This window comes from Pundamilia nyererei, unplaced genomic scaffold, assembly GCF_000239375.1.
Source record: "Pundamilia nyererei isolate P.nyererei 1_Seehausen unplaced genomic scaffold, PunNye1.0 scaffold00048, whole genome shotgun sequence".
NCBI classification, from domain to species: Eukaryota; Metazoa; Chordata; class Actinopteri; order Cichliformes; family Cichlidae; genus Pundamilia; species Pundamilia nyererei.
In genome coordinates this window covers 2,247,166-2,261,746 of record NW_005187449.1, presented here as the reverse complement: position 1 = coordinate 2,261,746, position 14,581 = coordinate 2,247,166, and the positions used below count along the sequence as shown (strand labels likewise).

General features: G+C 43.2%; 1 protein-coding gene and 1 pseudogene across 1 annotated transcript; one reads left to right on the top strand and one right to left on the bottom strand.

Moving 5' to 3' along the window:
- Positions 1-1,142: 1,142 nt before the first annotated feature.
- Positions 1,143-9,840, top strand: hey2 (hes-related family bHLH transcription factor with YRPW motif 2). Its single transcript, XM_005732761.1, has 5 exons — positions 1,143-1,666; positions 4,018-4,096; positions 4,181-4,264; positions 5,955-6,036; positions 8,971-9,840. Exons 1-5 carry the CDS (start codon positions 1,581-1,583, stop codon positions 9,606-9,608), a joined length of 969 nt encoding a protein of 322 aa, XP_005732818.1. The 5' UTR covers positions 1,143-1,580; the 3' UTR covers positions 9,609-9,840.
- A 3,219-nt stretch (positions 9,841-13,059) lies between these two features.
- LOC102192696 (lactoylglutathione lyase-like) overlaps positions 13,060-14,581 on the bottom strand; it is a 2,460-nt pseudogene continuing 938 nt past the window's right edge.

Genomic DNA, 14,581 nt, shown 5'->3' with positions numbered 1-14,581 from the left:
ACACACACACACACACACACACACACACACACACACACACACACACACACACACACACTAGCCTTTTTCTGACATGTCATACGTAATGTTTCTGGCTAAAGCATCTTCCCGGCATGGCAGCAAGGGATTGGTGGATGCAGGTCCAGTGGGTCAGAGCCTCATTTTAAAGTGAAGATTGAATCTGGTGTAAAAATCAATAAAACAAAAGCAAAGTAACATCACATACACAAAACACAGTTCAGACTCACAGACAAGAACTTGAAGTAACGATTTGGTGAGTGACTTCTCTCGGTCAGGACGTTTGGCCCTCTCTGCTTCATGTCCGTCAGCTGACTGTGGGTGTTTCGTGCTCATCTCTCCTAGCATTTATGTCAAGCTGAGGTCCAACATCTTACTGTGTCTTGAGATACAACTCACCCCTCTTTACTGCACGATGGTAACCGCTGATGTCTGTGCATCAGTCTCTTTCATCCTGCACAAATCCGGCCAACGCTTCCAAGTTCATGTCGTTTTTCCTACTGACCACATTCAGCTTCCTGACCATCTCTCCAATGTCCTTCTAGGATGGAGTGTTAGAGTTAAATGGAGTGTTAAAGAAAATATTATTATTGTTTTGAGGAAAAAAAACGATATTTGGACCAAAATATTTGATGTATCTCTAATTCCATCACACCACAGAGACCAAAGCTCAAGCTGCAGGTTTTCACTGTTAAGACGTGCCTGAGGACGCTTGGTCACCACCTTCACTGACCTCCTGCCTCCAGTGGGCTGAAGCTGAATGTACCCAAAACCTTCATGATGCCATTTCAGCCTTCTGCTCTATCAGCCTCTTGCTAAAGTGCTCTGAGCAGTCAGTAAGACGAGAAAAGTACTTTATAAACTTTTTTTAAAGTATTTTATACTATGGAATAAAGCATCAGTGGGGTGAGCTGCTGGAAATAAAAGGACCTCAGAGCTTCAGAGAACCTCAGGTTTGCGGTGCAGCAGTCACTCTCAAACCTGCTGCCTGATATAATCGTTGTTTTCTGATGGCCTCGTTCCCATACACGCACGCATGCGCACGCTCGTGTACGTGCGTACTCCCTCCGAACCAGACGCACCTCACAGTGTGTGTGTGTGTGTGTGTGTGTGTGTGTGTGTGTGTGTGTGTGTGTGTGTGTGTGTGTGTGTGATTCCCAGGCTTCGTGGGAAAGCTCCAGCGGCAGAGGAGGAGGAGGAGAAGCAGGAGAAGGAGGAGAAGGACTCACCGGTCAACAGTCCAGTCTGCAGCCGACACCCAGGCCACCTGTCCCGGACTTCTGGCCGGACACGCACCGCTGAGAGAAACCGGAACCCTGTGAAACTAACGTGACTTTTATTTGGAGAAAACGTTTTTTGTCTCAGGAACCTGACCCCGTGGATTAACCGCACACGCTCTTAGGGCACATTAACACCAGATCATCAGGACCCACCGGGTTTCGATCATTCATTCACTCCGGTCTGATCTCCGGTCAGCAAATTCGCAGGAATAAAAGAAGTCTTTGAAACCTTCGCGTCTCCTCCCGGGACAGACGGCCACATTTCCGCGCCAACAACGCGCTATGAAGCGGCCGTGCGAGGACAGCAGCTCCGCGGAGAGCGAGGTAGAGGAGACCATCGACGTGGGCAGCGAGAACATTTATCCGGGGTGAGATTTCACACACGTTTCTCTTTTACTTATGACAGAAATGAAAACATCGCAGTTCGTTTAGCTTATGTCTTTATATTTCACATCGTTTCAACCTAAATGTTGACGCTCACGGAGCTCTTTATTAGGCCTACTGATGTGTCTAAACAAACATTAATCGCCCTAAAAATAAATGTGAGGAATTTTAGCGGTTCATAAAATGTCACAAAAGATTATTGGCAAACCTTTCATTTCTAATCAGATTTTCCAGTGAATGAGACAAAAATGGAACATAAATAAGACATGTAAATACAGGGACTTTGTGCTTCAAAAATGAGTCAAACAAAAACGTTTGCTAATTCAGCAGATCTCCTAAAAACCGAGATGAGCACAAGCTTTTAATTATCCCTGAAAGAAAAGGCAAAGGAGAATAAACATGATGAAAACTGCGCTCGTTTTTACCGAGTGACGTCACTGAACCTTAAAATCCGCTCAAAGCTGGAAAAAGTTCAAAACAATAAAATTTTACTTTCAGCTAATTTTCCCTCCAAATTACTTTTCATGGTTTGTTTGTTTTGGTTTTGTTCAGTTTTGTATTTCTGAATTTAAAAGTGAATTTAAAGGGCTCGGTTTATTCCACATGTTCTACTATTTATATTTTACTTTATTCCTGCACAGCTGGAGTGGAGCACCCACAATTTCGTTGTACATGTATAATGGAAATAACGGGCTATTCTATTCTATTCTATTCTATTCTATTCTATTCTATTCTATTCTATTCTATGTTCACTGTTGGTGAAATGCTCAAATACTTCAGTAAAATAAAGGTACTGCAGATTCTAAATACACCCTTATAAATACCTTTAAAGTGAACTGGTGCAGTCAAATGCATGCATTTAATAGAAATCCATCAGCGTGTAATCAGCTGCTTTTATCTGCTTTTAATACGATCAGTTTAGTTGAGCGGTTCCCAAGTTAAGGGTTACTCCCCATTCGAAGGATCGCCTGATAAACCTTCGGTGTCAGAAGAAGATGAGAGGAAAGGAAATCAAAACCAGCTTCGTCTCTCCGAAATCTTGTGTAGTAATTTGCAGAGTTTAAAGGAGCTGCTTTTTCACCGGAACAGTTCAAAGACCACTGTATAAAGAAATCACGGCATACATTTTATTAAATGTGTTACAAAATTGTTACAAGACTATTTCTGTAAAACGGAACAATCTTTGTCGTTATTTAAATTTAATTGTCGCAGTATTTATATCTTAAAGGTGGTGAAACGAACAAAGCATGAAATGGAAACAGTGAAGTTAAATACGTCAGACTTACACTCTACACAGCAAAATCTCCAGTGTTAAATTAACACTAGAGAGTGTCTATATGGGTCCACTCCTCTGAGTGTTAAATACAACACTGTTGAGTGTTAAATTAACACTTTTGACAGTGTTATATGTTTAAAAGTAACCTAGTCAGTTTTGAAGATTAACAAAGACTAACACTGAGCAGTTGTGGTTTTCTAACACTGGAAAATAACTCAAAATGTTAGAAATATTCCAGTGTTAGAAAACCAGCACTGCTCAGTGTTAGTCTTTGTTAATCTTCAAAACTGACTAGGTTACTTTTAAACATTTAATAAACATAATTTAACACTCAACAGTGTTGTATTTAACACTCAGAGGAGTGGACCCATATAGACACTCTCCAGTGTTAATTTAACACTGGAGATTTTGCTGTGTAGTAAATGTCTTCTGTAAGAAGTATGCGGTGCTCGTTTATTATATGTTAATATAAAATTGGGCAGTTTAGTCTAATAAAATCTATTATATTTTATCCAAGCATGCAGTGTTATTAATATTCTACACTAAGTGGGATGATCTGCAGAGGAGTGAGTGGATGATGGGTTAGAGATAAGAAATGAAGACAAACACATGATGAAATATAAATAAATATAAAAAATCTGTCACACGGATTTTTGCAGCGTTTACTCTTCTCTCTCTAACCTTCATCTCTCATAAATAAGCAGAGGAATAAACTTTGCAGTCCCGGTGTTCACATGTTTATGTCGACACAGCGGTGCTCAAACTCTGGGGCGGGTCCCCCTGGCGGGGCACAGAGACACTGCAGGGATCTTTGTGCACCACCAGGAAAATTATGCAGAGAGACTGAGGTGATAATTTATGTGTGTGTGTGTGTGGGTGTGTGTAAGGGGGGGGGGGGTCACTGATGATTTCATGACATTATTTTAATAAAATCTAACTTTTTATTTTTAGTTATTCATAAAAAATTTCTTGTGTGCATCATGGGCTTCTTTTCTTCTTCTGAGCATGCCTGAAAAGGTCTGGGAAAACCAAATTCCACAGTTCGTTTATTTTCCACAGACACATGAAAGAATCTTTGGTAAGATGTGGCTCTCCAACCACGACGACGCAAGTGATGGCGAGGAAGAAACGCAGAGGGGTAAGGTCACTGTTTCTGTCAGCGGATGTGTACAGGAGTATCCAACGGTGATGATTTCAACTGATTTTAATATTTTTTCTTAAGATTATCGAGAAGAGACGCAGAGACAGAATCAATAACAGCCTGTCGGAGTTACGGAGACTTGTCCCAACAGCGTTTGAGAAACAGGTACCGACCGACAGTCTCCTGTTTACCTGCTGTGTGCTCAGTGGGTGTGTTTCAATTCAGGGGCTGCATCCTTAGGAGGACCCGGCCCACGTTGACCGCGAAGGCCGTGTTCTCCGAAGACCGAGAAGGCCAGAAGTGTGAGGCTGTGAAATGGGACAGTCTAGCCTTCAGATTTATGTCACCAGCTGTCTCAGTGGAGTTTAATAAACTCAGCCGTCTACTTCTCGCTATCTAAAATATGACAGGTCACTGAAGTCAATTCTCGACCGTCTCATACTTCTGTTTGATCAGTTTTCTGTTTGACGTTTATTCAGCTGTGTGTGAACTATAACTTTAATCTCAGCCAAACAAATTTACTCAGGGACAAATAAAAACCAAAAAAAAGCCAAACAATAACATTTTAAAGTTATCTAAGTGACTTATATATCATGTTTAACCTGAGTAGTGAAAGACCATGCGGGGTCTGAAAACGATGTGCCGGGAGTTTGCTGTTCTTGCCGGGCTCTAGTGAGCCTTCATCACCCAGTCAGCTATCGAGTTGGCGGGTAACAGACTTCTCCGAAAACGACAGAGCACTTTTGGCGATATGTGATGTCTTGATAAACCGAGCAGATATTTGAAGTTTACACACCTACTTTCTCGCCTGAAAATATGTTAAAACTTTATATTGTGACCCAGAAAGAGCAATATTTCAAACTCTTTAGCTGCGCTCCTCCACCATTGCCGCATTTGACAAGAATTTTATATCATTATGAAAATACTGGTATTGAAAAGAGTAATAAGAGTAATATTACAACTAAGTAGCTGCCGCCATTGTTGGAAACTGGAAATGGCTGGGCCACACTATGAATTCTGGGATAGGTTGGGCCACTAAGGATACATCGACCCATCTTTCAAATTCGGGGAAAAGAAGGACGCATTTGTCAGCCTAATTTGGAGCAGCCTTCTAATAGGGACATCCTTTGTCACGTCGCTTTGACGTAATCAGCCTTCAAATGCGGCCTCCGAAGGATGCAGTCCCTGAATTGAGACACAGCCACGTGTCTGTGCAGCGCTTCCACTCCACTCCAAAATACATTTGAGTGTCATCTGCAAAGAAATGTTTTCTTATATGGGAAATTTCAAGATTTGACCTTAGAAGTAGCAGACAGATGGATTAATAAATCATGAGGTCTAAAACTAAACACTAGACAGGTGAAGTAGGCAGTGAGGAGTTTCACGTACATGCGAGAAGAAACCTGAAATAATCAGCGTAGTTGTCTTGAAAACATTTATCGCAGCGTGCATGTGGGCTTGTTTACAAATTGTTGCTCAGTGCATTAAACTATCGCAGTCTTAATGGATTTTACAAACACACAGATATAATCTACAGCAGTTTGTATTTTTAGATTACTAAGCATTAATCACTTGGATGTTACGCTCCAAGTGGAAGATTTTACAGATGATGCATTACATGAGTTTTCTTTGCTTAGCAGTTACATTTTAATCTGACTTTTGATCAGAAGCTTTTGTGCATGGACAGCTGCAATAAACTCACTCCAAGTGTGCTGCAAACATGGTTTTTATTTCATGTAAAACTTCAGTACTTGGTGAAAGTGGATCAACCCGCAGGCCTGGTTTGGAGTCACCCTCAAAAGATGATGTTTTACTGGAATCGGTGTGAATTTTATCTGTCGTCCCTCTCTGTCAGAGTTCAGCTAAACTGGAGAAGGCAGAAATCCTCCAGATGACTGTGGATCACCTGAAGATGCTGCAGGCCACAGGAGGAAAAGGTACCCACATTACTCCATACTACCACAATATGATTTTCTACGCTATGGTAACAACAGCTGATTGGTAGCTAGGCCATGACTGATCAGGGTTTGGATTTTGTTCTGCTGACCTCGCATAAAAACAGAGTTTGGGTATGTACTGGGAGGTCGTCAGTGTGGAAGTGATGCACAGTCAGGTTTTGGAATATTCTAAGTTAAGTAGGCAGAAAGTGACTGAATGTACGTCAGTGTGATGTCCTCTGAAGTGATACAAACAGGACTGTGTGTGTGTGTGTGTGTGTTATTGACAGAGAGAGAGAGAGAGGGCGGTGGTGAGTCCATGGGAAAACGCTGCAGGGATAAAAGTAGTACTTGACCCTGAGCAGCGCTGTTTGCTTTCATAAAGCGGATTGGTGGAGGTGGGGGGCGGGCAGTGTTGGCTGCGTTCACAGGCGGTCTGTGCAGCATTTGTTTGGGTTTACAGCAGCAGAGACGGAGCTGAGAGTACGTCTGGCTCTCACAAACTGAAATCTTAGTGCAAACGTTTCTCTGGAAGTGTTTGGGAAGCAATGACGGCCGTTTGTCACACACAGTGAAGCTGAGCGTCACTTGAAAGTGTTGAATATTGTCACTCCACAGGCTTACATCACTTCCAATCTTCACTCCACTGCAGACCTTTTCAGTAATGAGATACGTCACATTGTTTAAAAAAAAAACAAAAAACGTGTCGGGTTTCTGGGATTCAGACTCAGGCCACTTTTGTTTTAATGCTCCTCAGAGCTTCAGACAAACATAAATGAACCAAGCCACAGTAAACGCAAAACTTATGCACAGTACTTTTTATGTTACATCTGAAGGGATCAGGCCTGCCTCCATGGTCAACATTTTTTTAAAGAAATTTAGGCATCTCTGCTGTACTGCATGCTTCAAAGTGTGCAGCGCTGATTTTGGAAAGTGCCTGCAGCCAGTTACCTTCCAGTCCGCTCCTGAAGCACAGCCGGGGCAAATAGAAGACGAGACTTTATTTTCCTGAATTACTGCAAAAACAAAGAAACAAAATACAGCTCAGGCATAAAGACGTCTACAAATAAATCAATAAATAAGAAAAAATGAGGCGGAAAAGTCAAACAAAAAGAGGGAGCATGGCAGGGAATACAGGGGAAGGACTATTTATACACACTAGCCTGAACATCCAGCAGCAGTGCAACAAGACAAAAGTAAAAGCAGTCACACACACGGGAGCAAAGGTAACACAAGACATGAACAAGAAATAACCAAAGGAAACTGAAACAGACACAAGAAGACCCGCAGTGAACACGGAGACAGAAACAGAAAAACAGGACTGACAACCTTAACATCATCATTAGACTCCAAAGAGAATGGAAACAGAGGACCGAGACAGAGAAGAACACGAAAACTCAGATTATTGGTTAATCCAGAGCACAGGTGTTGAACTCCAGGCCTCGAGGGCTGGTGTCCTGCAGGTTTTAGACACGTCCAGCTGATTTAAATGGCTAAATTACCTCCTCAACATGTCTTGAAGTTCTCCAAAGGCCTGGTGATGAACTAATCATTTGATTCAGGTGTGTTGACCCAGGGTGAGATCTAAAACCTGCAGGACACCAGCCCTCGAGGCCTGGAGTTTGACACCCCAGATCCAGAGGTTCCCAAAGAGGGACAAACAGTATCCCACATTGTGGAATTTTAGTTCACAAACACTTCTTATAATGACTAACTACTCCTGACATTTTGGAGATGTTAGCTCTTTAAACAGTAAAGTTACGGTGGGATACAAATAATATTAGGGTGATCCTGCCACGACTTGTTCCCCCGGTTCAAATCACAGACAAACAGTATCCCACAGCTGTTTATGTTTTTGCACAGAGAGGCATTTTTTGAAAAATGTATTGATAGCGATGTTGAATATTATTACACAGGAAAAAAACAACTACTCATAAAATAATTACACCATGACGCCTCTGCCTTTCTAAATAGAGGGACAGTAACTGCGTGTGTATATGTAAGCGTGTAAAAATTGCAGATAGTCAGAGTAACAGTAACAGTATTTTATCTCTATCCGCCATTGTAGAAATTCATCTCATGTAAACAATAACGTGGCGCACAGCGTGACGTGAAAACGGGCACATACCTTTGACGTTGCGTGACGAACTCTGTATTCCTGGTCCACAGTTAAACGCAAAACGCAAAAATCCAAGGGCCAAACGCATAGAAACGGCTGCGTTTTCAAAAATACCTGTGTAGGTGTGGACGAGGCGTAAAAGAGTCAGTAGTTTATTTTATTGCTACCTGTAATTTCTTGCAGTTTACTTTTATTTGTTTAATTGTTTACTAAATGTTTGAGGTATGAAATGAACCGCACGGGATTTTGAAAACAAAATATGTCTGTTGTGGTTGGAGGCTGTGATTGTGCGGGGGGGGGTTATTCTGTGCGGTCACACACATGCTCAATGAAGACATGAGCAGACTTTTATTTCATAGACATTTTAATGTGTAACTGATGTCAGCACTGCTCTGTGTGTCCCAACATGACACACAGGCACAGTGTTTGCATCACCTGCTCAGGTGATCGACTCTTCTTTGTTGTCTTCTACTCTTTTTAAAAAAATTATTATTCTAATTTTACTGGCCAATTAACAAACCAGTTTACAGGTGCATAAATAGGAGACTGATCAGACACTGAACCCTGAACCTTCAGCTTCACCTGTGCTCACCTGTCCTCCCACAGCTGAGCTTAAACCAACACCCCGTCACCCCAAAGTGACTGAGGGAAACCTGTTTAGTGTTTCTGGTGACGTTTGTGTTTCTGGTGGAGTTTGTGTTTCTGGTGGAGTTTGTAATGACTGGCTGCCCTCATAATTTTTCAATTTGATTTAGAATCTGATTTTAAGCCCCGCCTCCCTCCATGATGTTAACCCCACCCTTTTCTGCCTGCAGGTTATTTCGACGCCCACGCTCTCGCCCTGGACTTCCTGTCTCTGGGCTTCAGGGAGTGCGTGACTGAGGTTTCCCGCTACCTGAGCGCTGTGGAGGGGCTCGACTCCGGCGACCCACTGCGCTCCCGTCTTCTCTCCCACCTTGCCTCCTGTGCCTCCCAGCGTGACGCCGCCGCCCTTACAACTGCCTCCCATTCGTCACACCACCCCCAGCAGCCCCACCCCCTGCCTCACCCGTTCCACCACCCGCACCATTGGGCGGCTGCTTTGGCCGCCTTTCGTCCTTTGCCCTACAGACTTAGCGGGCTGGTTTCTCCAGACGTTGGAGGGGGCGGAGGCTCCCAGCGCGGTGTTGTCTCCTCCTCCTTTTCTTCCCATGCAGACTCCACCTCCTCCTCGCCTTCTTCCTCCTCTTCCTCATCCCTCTTGCTCCCCTGCACCCCCACCCCTCTCTCCGCCTCCCTGCTTTCCCTCTCAGCGTCGTTTCCCATCGCCCTCCACGGAGGCATTCCCATCCTCCCTCACTCCTCCTTCACCTCCTCTGCTGCCAGTCCCCCCGTCTCCTCTTCCTCGCAGACTCCACACAGCAGCAGCGGTAAACCCTACAGGCCGTGGGGAACCGAGGTCGGAGCTTTCTGACTGTGTGCTGCTCACTAACCTCTGCTGACAGTTTAACAGCCTGGAAATGTTTGAGCTCCACGGCTGGTGTTAGCATCTCGTTATTAACTTCTTGGGGATGTTTGTGACTGACTTCCACCTGCTGCTTTCACACACTGGCTCGATTCAGAACAGGAACGTGTGGTTTGTCTCCTCTGAGCATAGTTTTCATGTTTCAGCTGCTTCAAACTCACAAAAACTTTGTTGTTTAACCGAGATAAGTCAGGTTAAATATTGTTTATTACTAATTTACCTCAATCCCACATATACAATGCTACTTGCCCAAATGCTCACTAAAAGGTGAGATGTGAATGAGTCTGCCACTGAAAATAGGTCCCAACAGATGCCCAGTTTCCTCCTGTTTGTTAAAAACTAGCTTATTGTTCCAGTTTTTAAAACTGAGAAGCTACCGACAAGACGCCAGGTAATGCTGCTTATCACATCCCATTGCACCGCCACACACCAGGTGTTTTTTCACTTTGATGCACCTGCTGTGCGGTCCACATCAGGGGGCAGCAGGGCCGGGGTAGGCACTGGTCTCATGTGTCAGGTTTAACAGCCATCAGGCTGTGGTTGGTGTTTCTACTTCTGCTTCCTGTATTTAAAATACAGCCCTTCACAAACCCTGTACGCTGAAAAACGGCTGTCAGTGTGAGGGACACATAACCAAGCCACACCACCAGCTTACTGTGCACCCGGCCGGGACGCTTGAGTTTGACTCTTTGACTCTCTCAGCTGCAGTTTGATGATGTTAAAGAAATCTGTCCACACAGGTATGAAGCTCCATCTACAGGTGATTAACCACAGACTCCAGCACACCAGCGTCTTTTAAAGCAAACCTGACACAAACTCACGTTCACGTTTAACCTGACTAACACAAACAGACTTCTGTCGTATTTGATCGTTTTGATGGAGAATCTATGAAGTGACAGAAAAGTGTTCCCCAGCAGACTTCAGAAAGCTCAATATTAAATAAATAATATTGCTATTTGATTATATGAAATCTTCTTTAAAGGTTAAAAAAGGTGAACTGTCACTGAACTTTGAGCCAAATGTCTCTGATACCTTGTGTGCCTTGTACAAATAAAGACGACTAAACAGATTGCTGCTGTAGTGAAAGCTCGAGTCGTGACGTCTTTTTCTTATTTTACTTATTTATTTTTTTTATATCTATAATTAAATTGTGAACCGGGCTCTTTACCTGTTGCTCTACTGCAACCCGAAACAGCAGCTCTGCCGCTGTTTTTGACTCTGACGTGTCAGGCAGCGTTGAAGTCTGTAAAATGATTTTTCTGCTTCATAAAAGGTGTTTTTTTGTGTACTGACAAGCGTCTCCAATATTTTTCCACCATCATGTGTGTTAATATGGTGGACAGAATATTCAGAAATGTGTTTGCAGTAAAGAGTTTATGACTATTTTTTAACAAAAAAATAAGAAACAACTCTCAGCAGTTACTGAGGGTTAGTGTTCAGAGAGAGATCTCAGGTAAGGCATGAGATCTCTCACAATGTAAATGCCACCTCATAACGTCATAATTACCACAGTAATGAGGTGGCAATTACATGCATGTTTCATCATTGTGTTTCACTGAACCATAAAGAGACTTACTGACAATAAAAAGACCAGACAAAATTAAAAACGATCACAAAATGTAAAAAAGTAACAGAAAAATGTCCTTAAATAGACACAATGACAAACACGTAAGCTACCATGAGAGAAATAATATCCTTAGTTATTTGACAGGAAAAGGCACAAAGACAAAAGAAAATGACCACAAAAAGACACAATGACTATAAAATGACCAGAAAGTAGCAAAAACAATACAAAAAGACGCTTTAAAAATTCCAGAAACAAATCAAAAAAATTGGCCATAAAGGGCAAAGTACAAAGAGACAGAGCTGCAAATATACACCAGAAAAACAGCAAAATGACAGAAAAATGCAACGACAAAAACAACACTTTTACCAGGAGTCACAAAATGATGGTAACCAAAACAAAGAGAAAATTACTCCTTTCACAACATGAGATGAAAAAGTTCAGAGAAACCAGAAAGACACGAGGAAAGGACCGTAACAAAACAATCCTGAGACAAAGTGACATGAATACAAAGACGCACAAAAATGAGACAGACTATCTTCCATGTGTGAGACCAGGTGAGGTGACTTCACCTATTCAGTCAGGTCACGTGATCTTCCTCAGGGCTGGACAAAACAGCAGGTCGTCCACCACAAGGCAAACGTTTTTACCTCAGTATGATGGCATGTGTGACCAACCACACTGTACACACATGCACGCACACACACACACATACTTGTCTTTGCCTTCGTCTTGTGGCTCAATCGCCGTTACAGCCGGTAAATCCTCCCAGAGCACAAAACAGTGTCACTTCCAGCTCAGTGGAGGATTAAAGTCCGACAGCCCTGGGAACGACGCTGCGGGCCGTAAATCTGCTCCGGTCAGCCGACACGGTTCTCACGCTGCGACGCGGCTTTGAATCAAGCGGCAGTAAATTAGGTGACATGATTCATGCTTTATATCCTCACAGAGGGAGAGGACGGATTACAGCGAGGAGGACGTGAGCTGGGCACTGTAGTGAGTACTTACAAACTGATGACACATTTTCATCTCTTAAATTCATCAGATTCCATTTACTGCTCGGCTGTTTGACTTCAGTTAAAAGTGCAAATACCTCACAATAAAAATACTCCATTACAAGTAAAAGTACTGATAACTGTATAAAATACACAGTGACAGTTTCGGAAGTCTCAAGCTGAACATGGTCGCCGTCTACCTTCTTTAAACCCTCCCTCAGATCAGAGATGAGACCTGTTTGCTGACGCAGGAGTCGCCCTCTGCTGGCCAAGACAAAGAACACAGGTTTAAGGTGCTTCAGCCTTATTTTTCAGAGCAGGAAATCTTCCATCTTTTATATACAGACAGTGTGTGCTGCAAGCATAATTCTGAAAACTGAATTTGTGCAAAAACAAGTAATTTGATCAGAAATAAATACAGTAAGCAGGATGTCCATGCGCGTGCAGCTCTGTGCACTCATACAGATGTCTGACATGAAAAAACACAGCTTAATATATGTATATCACTCTTACTACATACCATTTCAAATAAATGTCATGAAGTAAAAAGTATGACAGTTACACCCAACATATAGTGGAATTGAAGTAGAAAGCAGCATGACATAGAAACACTCAAAGTCAAGTGAGTTTATTTCTATGGCACATTTAAAAACAGCTGTTCAGCGAAGTGCTGCACATCTGGAATAATGAAAAAAACAGCACAAACAGTGAGCAGGTTTGACCATCTGTGCTTTTATCCATTTAAAGCGTAAATGTGCCACATTACTTTATTATATCCTTTATTGTTAATATGACATAACGTTCATAACGTACAGTCCTCCTCTGTTTCAGTGATGCGACTCTAAGACGACATGAGGGAGAACGTGTTGTTTGGACTTAAGATCTCGATCCTGAACAAAGGCCAGACCCTTCCTTCTACCTGCAACAGCAGAAACAGACTGTCATCAGTGAAGTTAAAGGATAGAAGCTGACTTCCATCCACTCCTTGCAAAGTACAGGCCTCAACTCAAACAGGCGACCTGACCAGCTGTGTCTGTGCGCCCCCTGCTGGTACAGATGTGTCAGCAGCAGAGCGCAAACGAGGTTCTTCAAGACTGAGGAAGATTTTTTTACTTTTTCAAACTTCACAATGTTTAATCTAATCACCAGTCACAGAGGCTCAAAAGCTTTTTCAGTTTAAAAAAATCAGTTAATGAAAGGCCACCTGCAGGACAGGTAGGGGCTGATTGATGAACAATGGAGTTTGGCTTCACTATGGTGGTGTTTTGAGGCTGGACCGCTGACTGAAAAACTCACCTGTCTCTGGTTTCTTGACAAACCTCACTCCTTGCTCTTCAAATAACTTGCAGGCAGCGTAAACATCAGGAACAGCAATGCCGATGTGACCTGCGTGGAAGCAGGACAGCAGTGACAACCACAACAAGTCAAGCATTGAGAAGCAAACGAAACGGTCTGAACATTGAACAAACAAGTTCTCACCAAATCCTCACGGCTCATTGTTCCCGTTGTGGTACGACAGATCTGCATCAGACTTATTTATTATAAATAATACTCATATCGAGTTTAACTGTTGAACTGGTTGTTTCCATACGTACTGCGTGAGCTCCAGGGTGGCTCTGCGGGAAAATGTCCACACTGTCCTCTCCTTGACATCTGCCGGGGTGTCCGCCTTGTCCTCGTAACCCAGGGAGTAGAAGGTGAAGGCAGAGCAGCACGGGAGAAGTTTGGGATCAGACTGAGGAATTACATCATGCCCAGGATTCGAGTGTAGAAGTCCAGCGAGCGAGCCGGATCTTTGACCCTCAGCATCGTCTGCTGCAGCATGTAGTCCTGCAGAGAGCAGGTGGGGGAGACCAAAGCAGAGCTGAAAGAAGGGTAAACACTGGACTCCTCTGTGCCTGTGCACTTCAAAATAAGAGCAGGAAACACAAACCAGAATCCTTCACATGAAATTTGTCATTTCGTGTCATCCAGACGTCGTTTTATGTCACTTTGTATCACTTTTGTGTGTTTCAGTGTAACACATAGGAGGACACGGAAAATGAACTTTAACATGAATGCAGTGAGATTCAGGATAACACGACGGGCGAGTCAGGAGCAGCGCCCTGACTCGCTCTGACCAATTCAGTTCAATTCAATTTTTATTTAGCAGCGCCAAATCACAACAACAGTCAACTTATATTGTAAGGTAGACCCATACATATGAGACAGAGACTGCAGCGTGTTGTGCGCTCTGCTGAGAAGGTGATCGGCTGCAAACTCCCATCTCTCCAGGACCTGTACACCTCCAGGACACTGCGGCGTGCAGCTCGGATCTCAGCTGACCCTTCTCACCCTGGACACAGTCTGTTTGACCTGCTCCC